The sequence below is a fragment of the Drosophila subobscura genome, chromosome A (genome assembly GCF_008121235.1).
Source record: "Drosophila subobscura isolate 14011-0131.10 chromosome A, UCBerk_Dsub_1.0, whole genome shotgun sequence".
Classification (NCBI taxonomy): Eukaryota; Metazoa; Arthropoda; class Insecta; order Diptera; family Drosophilidae; genus Drosophila; species Drosophila subobscura.
In genome coordinates, this window is record NC_048530.1 from 5,786,942 (window position 1) to 5,805,833 (window position 18,892).

The 18,892-nt window shown below is 45.4% G+C and overlaps 1 protein-coding gene and 1 long non-coding RNA gene across 2 annotated transcripts; one reads left to right on the top strand and one right to left on the bottom strand.

Moving 5' to 3' along the window:
* The first annotated feature begins 5,032 nt into the window (after window positions 1–5,032).
* On the top strand, window positions 5,033–15,304 carry LOC117897394 (inactive dipeptidyl peptidase 10). The gene is made up of 9 exons (XM_034806210.1): window positions 5,033–5,206; window positions 10,166–10,379; window positions 10,454–10,548; window positions 10,647–10,732; window positions 10,797–11,342; window positions 12,292–13,518; window positions 13,591–13,785; window positions 13,847–14,007; window positions 14,075–15,304. Exons 1-9 carry the CDS (start codon window positions 5,084–5,086, stop codon window positions 14,419–14,421), a joined length of 2,994 nt encoding a protein of 997 aa, XP_034662101.1. The 5' UTR covers window positions 5,033–5,083; the 3' UTR covers window positions 14,422–15,304.
* A 2,517-nt stretch (window positions 15,305–17,821) lies between these two features.
* Window positions 17,822–18,806, bottom strand: LOC117903499. The gene is made up of 3 exons (XR_004649507.1): window positions 18,438–18,806; window positions 18,065–18,371; window positions 17,822–18,002 (listed from the first exon to the last, which is right to left on the bottom strand). It is a non-coding gene; the product is annotated as an uncharacterized LOC117903499 (long non-coding RNA).
* Window positions 18,807–18,892: the final 86 nt, after the last annotated feature.

Genomic DNA, 18,892 nt, shown 5'->3' on the forward strand with positions numbered 1-18,892 from the left:
TGCAATTGGGGGTAGTAAACCCTACTAAGTGAAGCTTTTCTTGGTTCCCGTTTACCGTTGAAAGGGGTTCCTAGATAGCTTTTAGGCAAAAGCTTTTTTGCTGCCACGACAAAACAGCTGAGTGTCGCTTTCGGGTCGCCATTCTTTTGGCGCTCAAAATGCTCAAGTGTGTGTATGCGTGTGTGCGTGTGTGTTTATGTGTGTGTGTATTTGTGTGTGTACATTGTGTATTTGTTTGTGTGCAACGTAAACAATAACAACAAAAGCGAACAACCGGCATAGGGGCCATACACTCGTGTACAGCAGACACACACACCAACAGAGAGAAATACATACGAACACTTGTACGCACACACACACACACACACACACACGCACATACCATAGCAACGCAGACGCAGATATTGGGGCCTGGTGGAATGTACCGTTTTCTTCTTTTCAGTTTCACTTTCCGTCAGTCGTCGCCAGACTTCCGCACGGAAGCGTCGTCGTTCGTCCTACAACGCTCTCTCGTGCCTCCGTCTCCGTCTCTCAAGTCTCTCAAGTCTCACGTTCTCTCACGTCTCACGTCTCTTGTCTCCCGTCGTCGCTTTCGTTCGCGCCACCTCTTAAACTCGAACTCACATCTCTCACTCTCTTAGCTCTGGGCTATTGTCGCTATTATTTAAGCAATTGCACATTTGTTTTATTCATTCATTTCCTGCTCCAATCGAGACACACACACACACACAAAAATGTAATCGGCCAGAGGGAAAACCCAGCCCCACACAAACCAAACCAAAAACAGGGAAATTTTTACGACAAAACGTGAAAAACGGACGAAAAAAGAAACTCGGAGCAAAACACTTTCATCAAACAAACAAACAAACAAACAAAAAAGGTGCGCGGTAAATTGAAGCGGGGGGTAGCCCCCATTTTGCGGGGGAAAGTTGCTCAAAAGAAAGTCGAAAGCTGTCTGACTGCTGACTGACTATTTCCAACATTTCTGCTGGGTGTTTGTCTTTACGAATAGCAGGGTAGAGCTTGGCGTGTTTCCATAGATACGAGCACGATGAAGTTCCAGTGATATAGTGCTCCGCTTGCAGAGGAAATTTCGAACAAAAAATAGCTATAGCAAATAGATATGAAGCAGTGTAGTAAAGTGCATCTTTGGGCATTTTTGGACATCCTTTTTCTCCATATGGATACATATAAATAATGCTCGGATTTGAATTAAAATTATGTATAACTTTGAATATATTTGTGGGTGCAATTTTGATCACTTTTGGACATTCGAAATGATTCGAGTGGCTACCAAAGCGGTGTAGAATATTCAATTTATATATTCTTTAACGAGTGCTTGAAATTGTTTGAAGTTGTTCTGCTGAAAGGTTTGTCTGTCCCCCCTTGTTGGTGGTACTTTCTGAAAGAGTATTGCAGACAAGTGAGGATGGAGCAGAAGCAGGAGACCGAGTTGTTGTCCTGTTGTTCTGTAACAGCTGATGTTGTTACGCCATTTGAAGCCCACTGGAAGTCTCCCAATTCCATGAGGTTTTCCGCACAGCTTTTCCCACTGCCCCCTCTTACTGTATGAAAATGAGTGGCAAACAATCAACGACAAAGACAAAGGCGGCAACAAATGAACAGCAATTGTGAGCAGGATGTGTGTGTGTGTGTGTCCTGTTCTGTGCCACACATAAATCTGTGAAGAAATGTTTAATTTCCTGCTCAAAAGGCGAACAAAATCCAAACAAAAACCACTGTGCAAACTGTGTCAATGCCTGCTCTCCTATCATCAAACTGCAGCCCAGAAAAATAAACCAAAGAGCAGAGAGCAGCTGTTTAAAATGAACTGCCACAGTGCCACACCGATGCGAGTGCTCTGCCGCTGTAAACCTCCTGTCCATATGTCAGCGGTCTCGTGTGTCTGTCTGTCTGTGTCTGTCTGTTATTTATGCCCCAGTGAGACAGAGAGTAGAGAGAGAGAGAGGAGAAAAAATACAAAAAGACAAAAAGTTTACCCAACCTAAAGCCAAGAGCTATATATTTTTTTTTTGCCCGTGCCTCTTTCCAGCCAACATTCCTCCTTTTGTTTGCACACAGCTTCAAGATGTGGCAAGATGTGCATGGCAGGCAGTCCTCTCTCTCTCTCACTCTCTGCCTTTCTGTGTGTGTGTATCTTGGGCATTGATATATGCCACTTCTTTGAGAATGAAAATCCTGTCCCCTCCACTCTATGGACTGCCAGAAGATGTTGTCGAGAGTCTTGGCTGATATTGGGACGCACTGGGACTAAATACTCGTTGGATATTTCCAAGACAAGACAGATCATTACCCCAAAAAGAGGCCAAAGGATAGAGGCAAATATGAATGGGTGATGGCAGGGAAGCAGCTGTCAGGCTGTTAAGGAATACTTCCCGGGAAGGTACCATCATTTCTCTATGGTAAATCTCTTGACTTGAGCGTTCTCTAGGAGATCTCTAGAGGGAGGCCAAACTCATATTTCCCTTAACGCCCAGCATGGCGCTTCGTGCAAAGTTTTTCTTGGCTTTAGTTCTGAAAATTAAGGCTGAAAATTCTGCCAACCCGGCAGAGGCCCTTCCCGCAGAGCCAGAAAAATAGTTTCCTCTCTGATAAGTTTTCCGACAAGAGCTTAACGCCGGGAAAGTATGCGAGGCGAGTGTTCAGTGCATATTTTGAAGAGAAGACGAACAACGATGGAAGCAAAGGCTTAAATTAAGAGTGTGCCAAAGCCATTGATTGCTCGAGAAAGGAATGAAAATAAACGAGAAGGGACGTGTGAGACGCTTCTTACGCGTCACAACTTTTATACCCGGCACTCAGTACTACATCTGCACTTTAGCGGTTATTTGTCAAATTTTACATTTTTTTTCTTCATCTGTCATCTACATCAACAACACTGCTCACGCCAACACGCTCCTTTAGCTCGCCACCCTCCCCTATAGGCACACACTGCAGAGTCGCGGCAGAGTCAGCGGCAGAGGCAGCGGCAGAGGCAGAGGCAGTGACGTGTCAGGGGCCAGGCCATAAACAGCGCGAAGCAGAGTGTGAATGCTGCGGGACGGGGTGGGTTTGGCTACTGCAAATTAATTTCTTCATTGTGGCTATAATAATTATCCAATCGGATCCCAATTTGGTGATCTGATAGATATGGTCATTCCCTACGGAATGGCGTTTTTAGTTTTCTGCTATCTTCAAAATTGTAGATTTGGGAGGTTTTCGCCCTTTTGCGGAGGCGGAAGGGGGCGGGGCTCATTTTTGAAATACACTGGTTTCAGTGTGAGCATACAGCAGTCTGGTGCCAAAATTTGGTGGCTCTAGCTCTTATAGTCTCTGAGAACTAGCCGACAAACAAGACGGACGGACGGACAGACGGACAGACGGACAGACGGACAGACAGACATGGCTCAATCGACTCGGCTATTGATGCTGATCAAGAATATATATACTTTATGGGGTCGGAGACGTTTCCTTCTGTGCGTTACATACATTCACTTTGTGCACAAATACAATATACCCTATTTACTCTTCGAGTACCGGGTATAAATATATATGTAAGGCTGAGGGAAAGTGAGACCTATGCAAACACAGAGGCCACAGAGGCTGCCACATCTCTCTCAACTGCCTGCTGCTGACCGACACATCAATCATACGCAGCGTTGTACGTGGCAAACATTTGCATAGGCCAAGTTCCAGACTCCTGCTGCTAGTTGACCGCCTTCCACCTCTCTACGATTCCTCCTCCAATATGCAAATTGCAAATGTGTCTGAAGCTTTAACCGAACATTTTCTGTTCGTGCAGTTTTCTTCGAGAAACTTTTCCTCTTTTTCCACTTTTTTCTCTTCTCTCTTTTTTGGCACAGCAGCTGGCGTTTGCTTTCCCTTTCCACAGCCAACGAAAGTTTTCTGTTTATGCTAATACTTTTTGAGTAAAGATTTTCCTCACACATGTGCCAGCAAGCCACACCCCCAACCCCGCCTTTTGTGGCGCTCTGTCTAATTCAATTTTTGGGAGATTCTTTTCTCTTTTTTGTTGTTAGTGAATTTTGCGACTAAGTCGTTTATCTGCTGGCACCAAACACTGCCAGAAAATTGAATCAACAGCTTAAACTTACAGCAGGGAACGCGCCAAAGTCATGTGTGTGCTTGGTGGGGGGCGGCGGAGCATCATTATAATCCTGAAATCGGCGGTCACATTATGCGGCAGCGTTCAGGTTAAGTCAAGCGAGCAAGGACCTCCCACAACCCATACCCAAGCTCCCTCGAATGACTTGCCTGCGTCTGCGATTATGCAAATTTGCATTCTGTTTGGGAGGCCTTTCCTTTACCCTTACTGTCGAGCAATTTATTTCCCCCCAAACGGTTTTTTGGGGGTCTGATGATTGCATAAACAGCTCATTAAAACAGACAGGCAAACAGACACAGACACAGACACAGGCACAGAGTGGAAGGAGCCCTAGTTTGGGATGTGGGATCGGTGGAAGAGCTGAGGTAGAAGCAGCTTCCTCCAGCTCAATCTTTACGACGCACATCTCTAATTTAGATGATGCCCAAGACAACATGGCGTATGGGGGCTGTGTCCTGTCCGAGCCACGACAAAGTCTCTCTTCGCGCAGAGAAAACGGGTGTAGAGACTTCCAAGAGAACTCAGCAATATTATTTAGCAAGCTGCAAACTCTGTCCAATCTGGGGAATAGAACAAGAACTGAGAATTTCTTCACAGTGTATGCCCTCTAATGCATTCCATAATGGCCATTTTCGTTTGATTAATGAGCCGTTTGACTTGCCAGCCAGGCAGCAGCTGACGCCAAAGCTGATTGCCCGTCAAGGCTCTCCAACAATGAAATCCAAAGAGCCGAACCGCCTAAGAGCCTCACTGTCCTCACGGCTAAGCAACTTTCCTCCGCAGACAAACTAATAAAAGCCATCTCGCATCACCCACCCAACTCCTTGTCATCATCATCATCAACAACAACATGAACATGAACATCTCGGGATATCATCTATGTATCTATGTATCATAATCAGCATCAGCCTCAGCCTCAGCCTCAGCATCGGCATTCGCATCTGGCGGCGTATCGTTATGGTTGAGATACAAAAGCCGCATTCGGCATTGAAGCGACCATCGCTCAAACGTGAAACGGTCGTTGTAAACAACAGCAGTGCCCCAACCATCAAGAAGGTGACTCTGGTGCCCAAGGATGAGGTGAGAATACCCAACTACAGGACCCAGCAAAATATATATTTCCCACACCCACACTCCAGAGGTGGCAAGGGGAGTGTGCTAAGGCCTGAGTAATTTGCATAAATTAGTGCCCATCCGAGTGCCTCAAGAGGTGACCGAGCGGAAATGGCTATATCTTTTTTTGGGGTAATATTTTCGCACCTTACAGCGTCATTTGTTTATGCTTAACAATGGTTTCATTCATAATTTTAATGGACGGAAAGAGCCTGTCTTTATATTATTTTGTACGAGTGCCGCCGAGGGATATTTTCTGGCGTTCACCGCAGAGATGATGTCTTCAGGGATCACCTCTGTCATTGATTCGCTGTAGGGATACTCCACAAAGACCAACTGGCTTCGTTTCGATTCTTCCATTCTGGCACTTGTTTGCTTCCATTTTTGTGCCACTTTTATTTCTAGCTTTAATCTCACTCCACTCCTATTCTCTCGACCCAATTTGTATCCAGAAATGTCATATTTAAAACCATAAGTTCTTTTGTTTTTGCTTTGCCCTCGAATATTTAAGACAAGTTAATTAAGTATGCAAATGTTTTTGTGGCCATAGAGGAGGGAAGTGCCTGGCGTTGGGTTGTAGCCAGAGGATTAAGTGGGGTTTCCCTTTTGCAAAGGCTCATTTAATTGCTTTTAGACGCGACGCAGATAAACGCTCGAAGGGCAGAGCATATTTCTTGGTGCCTTGATTCCCCTTTTGTCCCTTTCTGCCCCCATGCACAGCACCATCGAGTCCTTTATGCGCAGTATTTCATAAATAAAACAATAGTCAGTGGCCTGCCCCGCAGATTTCACAGTTTATAAATTCTTCAAAATACATCTACGCTGGAGCCGAGCCCCCAGGCAATGGGGAATTTTGTGATGGGCTTGGCCGGGGATTGCCGAAAAACTTTCGATTGGCATTTCATTATTTTTTGGTTGGGTCCTGGTACTGGTCTTGGTCCTGGCTGGCCGGCCATAAATAAAACACAAAACTCGATTTGCCATATCGATTGGCACTTCTACATATAAGTAAAGTGAAACCCTCCTCGGGGGGCAAAGGCCATCAAAAGCAGCCGATGCCAAGAAACTTTTTGTTCTTCTGTGCAAATCTTTGGCCATAAATAAGTGGCCCCTAGTAAGTGGCTTTTATTACCTTCACTCTTGTGTATTTCCTTATACTTTCTTTTGTATTTGAAGAGCAGACATCAATTAATAAAAAATACAAATAAAATTGATGGCGCAGTTTTCCAGACTCCCAAGCCCAAGCATTATTTTGCTTTATGTTTGGTATTAAATTTAATTTTGTCAGCGAAGGCAATCAGTAGGACGTTAGCCAGGAATGTGTCCTACTCTGCCCTTTCAGCTCTGCCTCAAACTCAAACTGAAACTCATTTTCAGCTACGAGAAGCTGACAAACTTTTTTCGACTCGGGGGAAATGAGAAATGGAATGAAGGAAGGACTTGCCCCACCCACTCACCCACCAAACTTTCACTTTTTGCTGATTGTGGGGACAACGACAGACGACGGACGACGGACGACAGTGCACTGATTCGCATTTAATTATCCTCATTTGAGATTTGTGTTGGGAAAAGGGAAATGAGAAAAGGATTTCTACGCCCTGAATTCCATTCAAACTCAAGTCATTTGCGAAAGGGTTTTCCCTTTCAGCGATAAAGGCCTTCTCTTACATTGAAATGCTTTCGATTTGCATCGGTCTTTGCAATGCAAATTGGCATCGAAGAATACCATTTATGATATCAGTCCTCAGAGCACTTTCTGTAGCGCATTTATCACATCATCTACGCATAATTTGTATAGTTTTCCCTACGCATGAATAATGGTATTTTCTATCGATTTCTTTTTGTGGTAAAATATCAGAGAATGCCTCCACAATCGGCTTATACTTTTCGCATTCGAACTAATACTTCCGCTGGAACTTTTTGCGGACTCCTCCGACTTTCCTTTCCGTTCTGCTCTGTTTGGCCACGGCCTTTTCTCGCTTTAGCTGTGTGGCAATTTGTGGCCACGATAAGGCGATGGCGATGGCAGACAGAGAATGAAAACTAGGATCAATAAATAAAAGTAGACAATAAATTTTGCATGCCAGGCAAATGGCGATAAGGATGGAGAGTAAAGCAGGAGCACAAGGAGGAGCAAGGAGAGAGCTTAGGGTACCCTTTCATTAATAATTGTCATGCCTGGGGAACATTCCCTCAAGGAGAGTGGAGGCAACAAAGTCACAATAATGACACAAGTTTCATGCTCCATGCATGGGCAACACTTTGCGGCATGCCTCATTTCCCTTCATCATCCACATTCCATTCGCTGTGGGGTCCCATCAATGTTGCAAATGATTCTCTTTCGGGTCTCCCCTCTCGGGTAACATTTCTGGACAAGGTCCCTCTGTCGATTCCTCCCCCGGCAATGTAGTTTGCCCCGCACCTATCTGCTGCGTGCCTCTCTCCACTTCTGTTGGGCGATTTCTAATTAAAAGCCGAAAGTTCAGTGCCGACAACCGGAAAACTGTGGATCGACACTTGCTCAAGGTCAGAGTTTTGTGTGTGGAGAGAGTTTTTGTTGTCAATTAGTATTAGGATTAGGATGCGAATCTTTATTTTTTGAATTGCCAATTAAAAGGCAAACATTTAATTTAAATTTTACTTGAATTCCAGTAAAATATTCAATAATTCTTCATTCGTTTTTCTTTTACTAAAGCGCATTCAATTGTGTCACTGGTGGAACTTTTTTGAGCTAAGTTTACCCAGGAAAGTAAATGCAAATAAAAACTAATTGCCAGAAGGACAAACACACACGGAAAAGTCAACTGCGAAGCAGCCAAAAGAAAACCCAGACAGCTGCACCGAAAGCGACCACCAAAAGGACATACATTTAGTGGAAATTAACGGGGACAGAGACGGGGATACCAGACAACCCTTGGGTTCCTGCTGCCATGTGGCATGTGGCCACAATGCGGTTGTTGTCCCTTCATTAGCCATTAATGGCAGAAAGTACAAGCCCCCCCCCCATCCCCAAAAAGGTGTGACAATTGGCCCCCACAAAGGTGTTTTTTCTCCACAATAAATGGCAAGTGGCAGATGGTATTTACGACTCTCGATTGAAGTGGAAGAAGCTTCGTTTTGTGCTCTGATAGATAATTCCAACAAAAGTGCAGCAGGCAGGAGGCTGTGCACCTCCCTCACGTGGGTGTTTGTGTCATGTTTATCGCGACCAAGCAGCACTTGTGGGCAGTGCTCTGTGCTCGCAAGGGGGAGAGCCCGTCATGGCCACCAACACACTTGAGAACCCTTTTTCGGGTTTGGGTTTAAACGTAAGAACAACGATGGCAGCACACCCAGAACCATCCAAAGAAGAGCCACTTGACAGTGCTTCCATTTCCATGACTTTATGGATAATTGCACAATTTTTTGTTTAAGTCTCTTGAGCTTTTATGAGCACATCAAAATCAGACAAAAGCAGTTCAAAAACAAGAAAAAAAATCATAAAAACTTCTACCAAAAGTATGCACATAGTTTCCTTCAGCATAAAGTAGATTTTATTTTTTTAACAACTGGCCAGAGGGCGCCTCGCATGCCATGAAACTCCACCAACCTCTGACCTTAGTTCAGGGCGCCTCAAGACCTCAATCTAATCGAATTTGTGGTTCCTTTTGGGGCCTTTGGGCAACTTATTTCAATTAGAAATCGCCCCTGCACCCCTCTTCTGATTGTGCCCCGAATGCCCGCACAGACATGAAATTTCTATTTTCGGCAGTGGCTTTCCATTTCCATTTCCATTCGATTGCATCGATCCCTCCCTCCTCTACCGCTCCCACTTCGTACATTTTTAATTCGATTCAAGCTCTGATGTTTGCAAATGAATGCAAAACCACTTCGGGGACCTAAGGCAGAAATCAAATTTACAAAACAACAAAAAACCCAACCAGAAAATAAAACCCACACACACACACACACACACATCGATAAGAATTTTCGGGGCAGAGAAAAGAGGAGAGGTCTCAGGTCCCTCCCCTGGGAGTGGGCGTGTCAAAAGCTTTCCCTCTACTCACATGCAAAATGCATTAAAATAGTTTAGTCCACACTCTTCTCCTGGCGCCATACCCTGGCCAAATATCTCTTGGGTGTATGCGACTGTGCGGAAATAAATACTCGTAAGTGGGAAATCTCTTATCAAATGTCTCACAAGTGTCTCTCATAAGTGAATGACCATTCGCATGGCCATAACAAGTTCCGCTTGCCACTTATTTGTGTGACTTTCATTTTCTAGGGTAACCATAGCTTGGGCTTCCTGCACTCATCATCGTGTTTCTGCCTGTGTGTGTGTGTGTGTGGATTTTCTGTACAATTTGGCCTTAATTTCTTTACCATTCGCTTGTCAATTAGGCGCCTCAAGGACGCTGGCACCGCAACCCATCAGCCCGCCAACCCACCATCCACTGAGATGCATCCAACGCCTGCTTCGGCTGTGAAATTTCGGCTGCATGTCGCTGTGTCTGCCCTCTGTGGCAATTGATTGGCAATTGGGGTTTCCCCTCAGTTGAACAGCCCCAAATTTAATTTCCGACAATTGCTTTGGGGTCAAAATAAATACGCAAAAAATAATTCATTCAATGCTGCTTGGGTTTGTCTTTCCTCAACGGTGGGGTCGGGCGGGTGGGCTAGTTAGTTGGTTAAATACTTGGTTTCCATTAGATTGATTAAAACCGATGGGTGGTTGGGGCACAAGAAAAACAAGGCGCAGCCTTTCTGTGCTATTAACCGGGAAAATTAACACGGAAAATGACTGCGAAATATGAACAGGACTGGGGACAGGACAGCTCGGCAAAATATTATTAGCTTCACTCTAGATATTTGCAACTTATTCTCAACTTTACACTGAACTTTTGCTCTAAGTGGAAATTTTAATTCAAATTTCTGTTGTCATTTTAGGAGCTGGTGGCAATTTCGCCCGAACGTCGAAATTGGCGTGGAATTTTCATAGCCCTCCTGGTAATCGCTGCCGTCTTTAGCCTGATCATATTCTCCATATTTCTGCTATCGCCGGAGGATGAGGGCCTCAGGATCCGCGGTCGTCGCATGCTGCCCAGCGATATACTCGGCAAGAGCCTGCAGTGGAAGCCCTTCAATGGCACTTGGAGTAATGGTAGGAGCCGATCGCCCCACAACCCATCAAAGGTTTATTCATTAAATTCTTATAATATTTATTTCGTTTTGCAGAGCATGAACTCATTTATCGTGATCCAACGGGCGGTCTGTCCATACTCAATATGGCAGATCTCACCACACGCATTCTAATGACAAATTCAACATTTGTAAGTACCCCAGTGTTGGATAACGACTTACCCTTTGTCTGTACGCTCTGTGCTCATACAGTTGTCCCTCACTCTCTGTCTCTCTCTCACTTGTACAGCGGCAATTGAATGCAGAATCGTTTCTTGTGGCACCGGACCAGAAATATGTGCTCCTGCAGTCGGACAGCAATTCAGAGGGTTCCAGGTAGAGACACACAGCCACAACCTACGAACCTTTATGCTGAATATCACCCTCTATATCATTTTAGACATCACGTGTATGAGGTGCAAACGGCCAACACATTTCCCTTGGGACCAACAGAGAACATTGCCGAAGCGCCGCGTCTCCAGCATGTCGTATGGGCACCCATCAATCCACCTCCACCATCATCTGCAGCTGCAGCAGCTGCAGCAGCCACAGCAGCCACAACATCCACCATGGCACCGCTGCCCAGTGGCAGCATCATTCTGAATAGCCTGGCCGGTGCGGCGGCAGCCGGTGGCAAGACAACAACACCGCCAACACCGGGCTCGAGCTCAGGTGGCAATGGGGCTGGCAGTGGCGTTTACACGCTCAATCAGGCCATTGCCTTTGTGCACCACAACGACATCTACTACAAGCCAAAGGTGCAGGGCGAGCTGGTCTGCCGCATCACACAGACGGGCATGGGTGGAGTTTTCTTTAACGGCGTGCCCGACTGGACGTACGAGCATGTCCCAGAGCTGGATAGCCGACGGAGCGGCATGGCCTTCTCGCCAGATGGCCTCTTCCTCGCATTTCTCAGCTACAATGACAGCGATGTCAACGAGTACAAGTAAGTGTTGGCCGAGCAATCGATTGATCCTCCTACTCCTACTTCAAAAAGCGATCTCTGTGTGACTTTTTTCCTCGCAAATGCAGTCTAAAGTCTGATCTGCAACATTTTCTGCCCATGAGAACATTCGTCTCTCCCCTCACTCTTTCTGTTTGCATCTTCATCTCCGTATTCCCCCTGCGGTTCTCTCTTTTGTATACAATTTTGTAAACCAAATGTGTTTGGCATCGTAAAAAATTGTTGGGAATTGGAACAACATCCAACGGTCATTAAGCCAACATCCCGAATGAAAACAACATAAAGCGAGACAGGTCGAAAGGCAATGATTCTTGTGGTGGGCAGGGTGGGGGGTGGCTGGCATTTCCTAATTACCCGCTCGCTTCCGTAGGTTGAAAAACATTTATTTGACCAGGGCATAGCTCTATTAATAAATCAAACCAAAACCAATAAACGTCCACCGAAACGCCACCATCCACAGGCTTGCTTGGCCAGCCGGTAACATATTGTCAACATAATGCGTTACAGCAAAACAGAGCTGCGACTGTTAACATAATGCGTTACTGCAAAGCAGAGCTGCTGGCAACAGCAGTTAACATAATACTGTTGCTATAACAGAGCTGCCGGTGAGCGACGACTGTTAACATAATGCTGTTACAGCAAAACAGAGCTGCAACTGTTAACATAATGCGTTACTGCAAAGCAGAGCTGCTGGCAACAGCACGTTAACATAATACTGTTACTATAACAGAGCTGCCGGTGAGCGACTGTTAACATAATGCTGTTACAGCAGAACAGAGCTGCCGGCAACAGCACGTTAACATAATACTGTTGCTTTAACAGAACTGCCGCGCGCTGTACAGGCTTCTGCAGCATTTCAATGGGAACAATCCAGCATATCCCATACGTGCCTTCAGAACTATATCATTTGATTTTACTCCAACTCCACAAGGTACACCTGGATGGGCGATGACATCAAGTATCCGGCAGTGTTGAGCCAACGGTATCCAAAGACTGGGGCCAGGAATCCCAACGTCACCGTCAATGTGGTGAATCTATCGGTGATCAAGTATATATTTCCGACGCAAATCAAGCTGCCAGCGGATCTGGCTAATGGCAGCTATGTGGGTGGATTGACCTGGGCCTCGCCCATCGATCTCTCGGTGACGGTGACGAATCGCGACCAAACGAAGGCCACCACCGTCATATGTCGGGCGCCGAGCTTCCACTGCCAGGTGGTGCACACGGAGGTGACCATCAACGACGGCTGGGTGCTGCCCGCCGAGCGGCCCATCTTCTCCGCCCGAATAGCTGCACAGATGCGACAGGGCCAGGGCCAGGGCCAAGGCCAGCGGCAGTTCCAGTTCCAGTTGCAGCTCCAGTTGCAGGAGTCGGCAACGATGTCGGCAATGGGCAGCAACGATTCGCTGGCGAACAATGTGAGCAATGGGCAAACCACCTACGAGATCACCAATGGTGGCTACCTGCTGAAGCGACTGCCAGTGCGGGATGGGGAGCACGGACACTACCGGCATGTGGTGTTCATCTCATCGCTGGACCGGCGGCCAGTGCCCCTGACTATGGGTCGCTTTGAGGTAACCGAAATAGTCGGCTGGGACGAGCCACGCGAGATTGTCTACTTTATGGCAGCGCCTGAGAAGCGGCCAGGCGAGCGGCACCTCTACAAGATCAGCCTCAAGCTGAATGTCACCGAATCGAATCGCACGTACATCACCTCCACACAGCCCACATGCCTGACGTGCGACAACACGGAGGCCACCTACCGCCTGCACCGGGCCAGTCCCTCGAAGATGCCAACGCGCGGCGACAGCTGGGAGGACATTGTGGCCCGACTCGAGCCGGACGACTGCATCTACGACATACCCAAGAACTGTCTCTACAATCGGGTGCAGTTCAGCGGCGACTACAGCTACTACGTGCAGGAGTGCCTCGGCCCGGAGGCGCCCAGCGTCTACCTGGTGGAGACGGCCAGCAACGACAAGATCTTTGTGCTCAATGCTGGGGATGTGCTCAGGCATCGCCTCTCCCAGCTGGCCATACCACAGATGCGGACATTCAGTGTGGAGATTCGACATGGCTTCCATGCCCAGGTGCGACTCTTTCTGCCGCCAGGCATGCGCGAGGAGGAGGAGGTTGCCTTCCCCCTGGTGCTGCATGTGTAAGTGCCTCGAGTGAGCTCCGAGCATCTCCGAATATTTCCACTGATCTGCTGCTTCTTGTTGGCTTCTAGGGATGCCTCGCCTGGGTCACAGTTGGTCACCGAACGCTTTCACATTGACTGGAACTGGTATTTGTCCAGCCAGCGGAGCTTCATTGTGGCACAAATCGATGGACGCGGCAGTGGCTTTCAGGGCGAACTGCTGCGCACTCAGGTCCATGGCAAATTGGGCACCGTCGAGGTTGAGGATCAACTGGGCGTACTCACGTGAGTATTTCTCTATCTGTCCACCTGCTAGATGTATCTGAATCCATGTTTATTTTCTTAGATATTTGCGCGACAATCTCAAGTTCATTGATCCCTTGAGAATCTGCGCGTTTGGCTGGGGCTATGGCGGCTATGCATCGGCCATGATGCTCATAGATGACTCGCAACAGGTGCTCCAGTGTGCGGTGTCCATCAATCCCATTGTGAACTTTGGATTCCACTGTTAGTGCTCCTACCCCCAATCCCCCCACCATACTCTCAGCTGACTATGCGTTTTATTTCCGTTTAGATTCGTTCTTTACGGAACGCTATATACCCTTGAAGGGCGACTATCTGCGGGCACTGCAGGAGGCGGATCTCACCATGAAGGCGGGCAACATAAAGGGACGAAATCTGATGCTGATGCACGGCACCGCCGATACTTTGGTGCATCAGGAGCACACGCTGATGCTGGTGCGGGCACTGGTCGATCAGCAGGTCAAGTTCCGGCATCAGGTGTATCCGGATGAGGATCATGCGATCGGCAGATCGCTCAGTCATGTGTACAAGACCATGGAATGGTATTTCGATGAGTGCTTCGGGCCCGTCGACGACAACGAGTGGGACCCCACGGGTCTGTTTGTGTTCAAGCAATAATTAAGACCCCCCTACGATCCTTACGACGAGGATCCGCTGGCCAATCAGCTAAGCGACATCGACATTGATCCCGATCGCGGCAGCAGCAGCGGCAGCAACCTCAGCACCCTCATCACGGCCACCACCACCAGTGCGTCGCTCTCCGCTCTCGACGAGCTGGACAACAGCCTTCTGGTGCTCGATCTCATGACCTCCTCAAGCACCTCCACCACCCTCAGTAAGGTCTCTGGCAAGCTGTGCAACTACAGCAGCAAGCGGCGGCTGGAGCAATCAGAGACGGCTCTGGCCGAAAAGACGCGCATACTGCAGCACTAGGAAAAGAAAAAGAAACGCTTCAAGTGCCGCCGGAAAGCCAGTGAAAGTTGACTCTCAAAACATGCATTTTTCCATACCATTTACTTGAACTCTACTTCAATTGTTTGTTGCCTTTTTATTGTACGCCAAAGTTGGGTTCCATTGGGGCCAAGGATGGCGAGCGATCGATCGATCTAGCGACTTCTGTTTGCCCTGATGGAACCACACATAAAGGGGCTACTTAGATAGAGTTTCTTAGTTTGTTGCTTGAGAACTGATGGTTGATGGATGGACAGGCTTAGGGCCCCCAGTGACCAGTGGCCAAAGCCCGTGCGGATGTAATGAAAAATGTAAGGAAACAAAAGCAAAGCAAGGTGATTCATTTATGCGACTGATTATTAACATATGTGTATTAAATAATTAACAAAAACAAGTCATCGAGCAAAAATAGAGTATGTGACAAGAGAGGGAGAGAGGGAGAGAGGGAGGATGTGAAACAATGTCGATGTAAAATGTCGTAGGGATGAAGAAGCGTAGGGGAGAACCAAGAACCTAAAATACGATTATGTGCAAGCGAAATGCAATACAATTTCTATCATAAAGGAAACAAGAGAAACCATCATGTATCCCGTTATATGATATACCCATGTGCGTGTGTGTCCTCCAATCCCAATTCCCGCACCCCACCCCGCCCCATTCCTACTCCTATTCCTATTCCCTTGTGTAACTGTTTCCCATGTGTGCTTTTTTTGTTGTTACCTTTACCTATGAATGTGTATGTGTGCATGTTGTTTGTTTGTTGCTCTTTTTTTTGTGGTATTTGTTGGGTATTCGTAATCGTACATAAATATAGTTATAATTGACTGAACGTTATTTTTTTTGTATATATTGATAATTACATTTAAAAACAAAAACACAGCAAACAACAACAAAACAATATGAAACATACATATTGAATACATATTTACTCATGTCCAAAGGAAGGAGGAAATATATTTAAAAGAAATTTGCAAAGTAGTTCAATGAACAAGCCGCAACAAGGTGAATTTACCTGGAAGGTGACATTGTCCGCTGTGGGGAGAACCAACCACTTATTCACCACGCTCACAGTTAGAGACAGAAAGAGACTTTCCTGTGGTGGAGATGTCAGCTTGTGAGTAAATTCATCTTGCAACGGAACACCTCCCACACCATCCCACAGAAATACATACATACATACATATGTATGTACATGAGTATGTGTGTACTTTGAATAGGAAAACTCGTTGGCGACTATTGAAGTGCCCTGCAATCTGAGCAGCCAGAGAATTAGCCTTGGCTTGGAAACATTCCTCTCCAGACTTTGTACTTGCAAAAAGCTTTAAACGTCATACCCCCCACCCTTACAATTAAAATTACAATTTAAATCTCTCCTGTGTGGTACTAATTTGTAAACATATATAAGTACGATATACATATACGAGTATATAGTAGAGGAGGATAAGAGGATGAAGAAAGGGCCACACAGAGACAAGTCCAAGGCTTGGAACCACTCTCCCCACACAGTCAGCCACCAAAATCTTCCAATTGGAACAGAGCAAACCACCTCCCCACCCCCCTGGATGACAAAAAGGATTATACCAGGGGGCATACCAGGGAGAATACATATGTACATATGTATGTCCATGTGTGTGTGTGTGTGTGTGTGTGTGTGTGCGTGTGCGTGCTTTTGCGTGAACCAAAATAAAGGGCAAACGATTTTTTTTTTAATTTTTTTACCATTAACATTAAAATAATGAATAAAAGCTAAAAAAAAACATAAAGATAAAGATGTAGAAATATACATACATACATATATGGGGGAGGGGGGGATTGGATTGAATGATTCTCAAGCATACATAAATGTTAAATGCTGCATGAGTAAGCGATAAACAATAAAACAAAACTAGGGTGGGGGGGTGCCTACTCTTCCAAAGCTCCCAACAACAAAATTCCAACCCAAAACAAAAATAACTCACAGAAATATAGTCAAGCTTTAAATGTTGTACACTGTGGTGGATGAGTAGGAGGAGATATAAGGGGGGAGTCCTGTGGCAGAAAGCAGACAATTGTTGGATCCAATTAAATTGCCCTTAAATAGTAAATGTTACAGAAAGAAAACTAAGGCAGGAAATGGAAAGTCAACCAAAAATGCATATTTATAAATGTTTAACACAAGAATTCTATAATAAAACATAAACGAAAGTAAAAATACATATAAACATATATAAATACATACATACATTCATACATACATATTTACGTACATTACATGCTGCAAGACGAGAAGCGAACCAGAAAACTAGTAAACGAGTACGTGGAGTATGTGGAACCAAACAAGTAAACGCAAAGCTAACAAACACTAACAAATACAAAGGAACAAGAACAAAAAGAAACTAAATCTCATTTCCCACAAAGTACAAACGTAAACCAAAATAATATGTATACAAATGTATATGTACATATATCTAATGAAAAGAAAACAGCATTTGTACACCTTTGTTCCCTTCCATCGAATTGTGCCCCAAAAGACCAAGCAAAAAACTACTGGACAATGTTTACAAGTTTTGGTTGAGTCAAATGAAACCACCCCCACCCCCGCCCCCAACACGCAAACAGTCCCCCCAACGAAGTGATTTGGTTTCAAGGCGTACACCATACAAACATTTCAAAAACGAACAAAACACTGAAGAAACAAACAAACAAAATTGTATTTATGTAATCGTGAAACGGAACCGAATTCAAATAGATTTTAGCGTATTAATAGCAGAACTATGTATTTCCAACAACAGACACAACGTATACCAAACATTTGAGAACTAAAAACAAACTAAAACAAAACGAAACAATAAAGACATTTTTGTGTGTATGCAAAATAAAGTGTGAAATTGTGTTTGAATTTACCGCTAAGATGTGACAGCTTCAGAGCTGGTTCATTTATTCACTGGAACCACTGAACCGAACTAATGTGAACCGGAATGTGATTCGATAGGTATCGATAGGGCACGTGTAGTGTGCATGGAATGAAAATTCAAAAATAAAATTCAATCACACCATTCAAATTTATTAATTTTTGTATCGTCTGCACATTGCAAACGATATATCAGTGATTATTAACTTGATAAGTTGGAGTACGCAATGATTCGGGGGTCTGACCAACGGACGGACAGCGCCGATAGCCGTACTGCTCCTCGATATTTATGGAACCTGTGTATATTGCCAAATATCGTCACGAGTTTTTGTTGTTGTGCTGCTTGGCAGCATTGTATCTGCGGATTTAAAGTTTTTGTTTGTTAACAGCTTTCTGTTAATTTCTTTTGGCATTACTTACCAGTTTGTGCTCATTTGCGTGTAAATAATTAACTATTATACTCCGCGGTATGATCCGCGCGGCCTCCTGCTGTATGGCGCCATTAAGTCATATTCACGCAAGTTAATGGGGTTGTTGGGATGGCTGCCAGTTGGCCCAGCATTCGCGGTGGCATTACGCATGCGAGCCCGCGATGGTGCTACATTGTAGACGCGCACCGTGGCGTTGTTCATCATCGGGCGGGCAGCATTAGCGGGCGATGAACGGTTGGGCACTTGTGGCTCAATGTTCTCCTTGTTCTCTTCACCCTCCATTTTGTTGGTTGTATCTGCGGAACACACACAAATTTGGCGTGAAACAAAAGTTTACTTTGTTGATTTCGTATATTACTCACCAGTTAATATTTACTTCTTATTTTATTTGTTTTGTTGTATGTGGAGCTGTTGTCGCTTCGCAGTTCTGCTTTCGACTGACGAATATTTGTATGAGCAGCAAATGCTGACATGACAATCGAAACTAAGGCCGAAAGTTGCCGCATGCCAACTGACTTGACGTGTTTCCTGTATCAGAATTTGTACATAAAATCCTATAGAATAGCATGCAGTGTAAATAATGTTTGTGGTGTGTTGGTGGCACAATTAAAGTAACAAAAATTCTCCATACACTCATGTCATTTCTCATTCTCTTTGGATGCAATTACCCGATTAAATGGTCTGTAAAATATCTGCAAAAAGCAACTGGAATAATTAACAAATCGACAAGACTCCAATTAAATTCAAGGTAAGTGAAAGGGGACAAAGGGGAGAGCAGACGCACAGGACAAACATTCCATCAGGGACAGAGATAGGG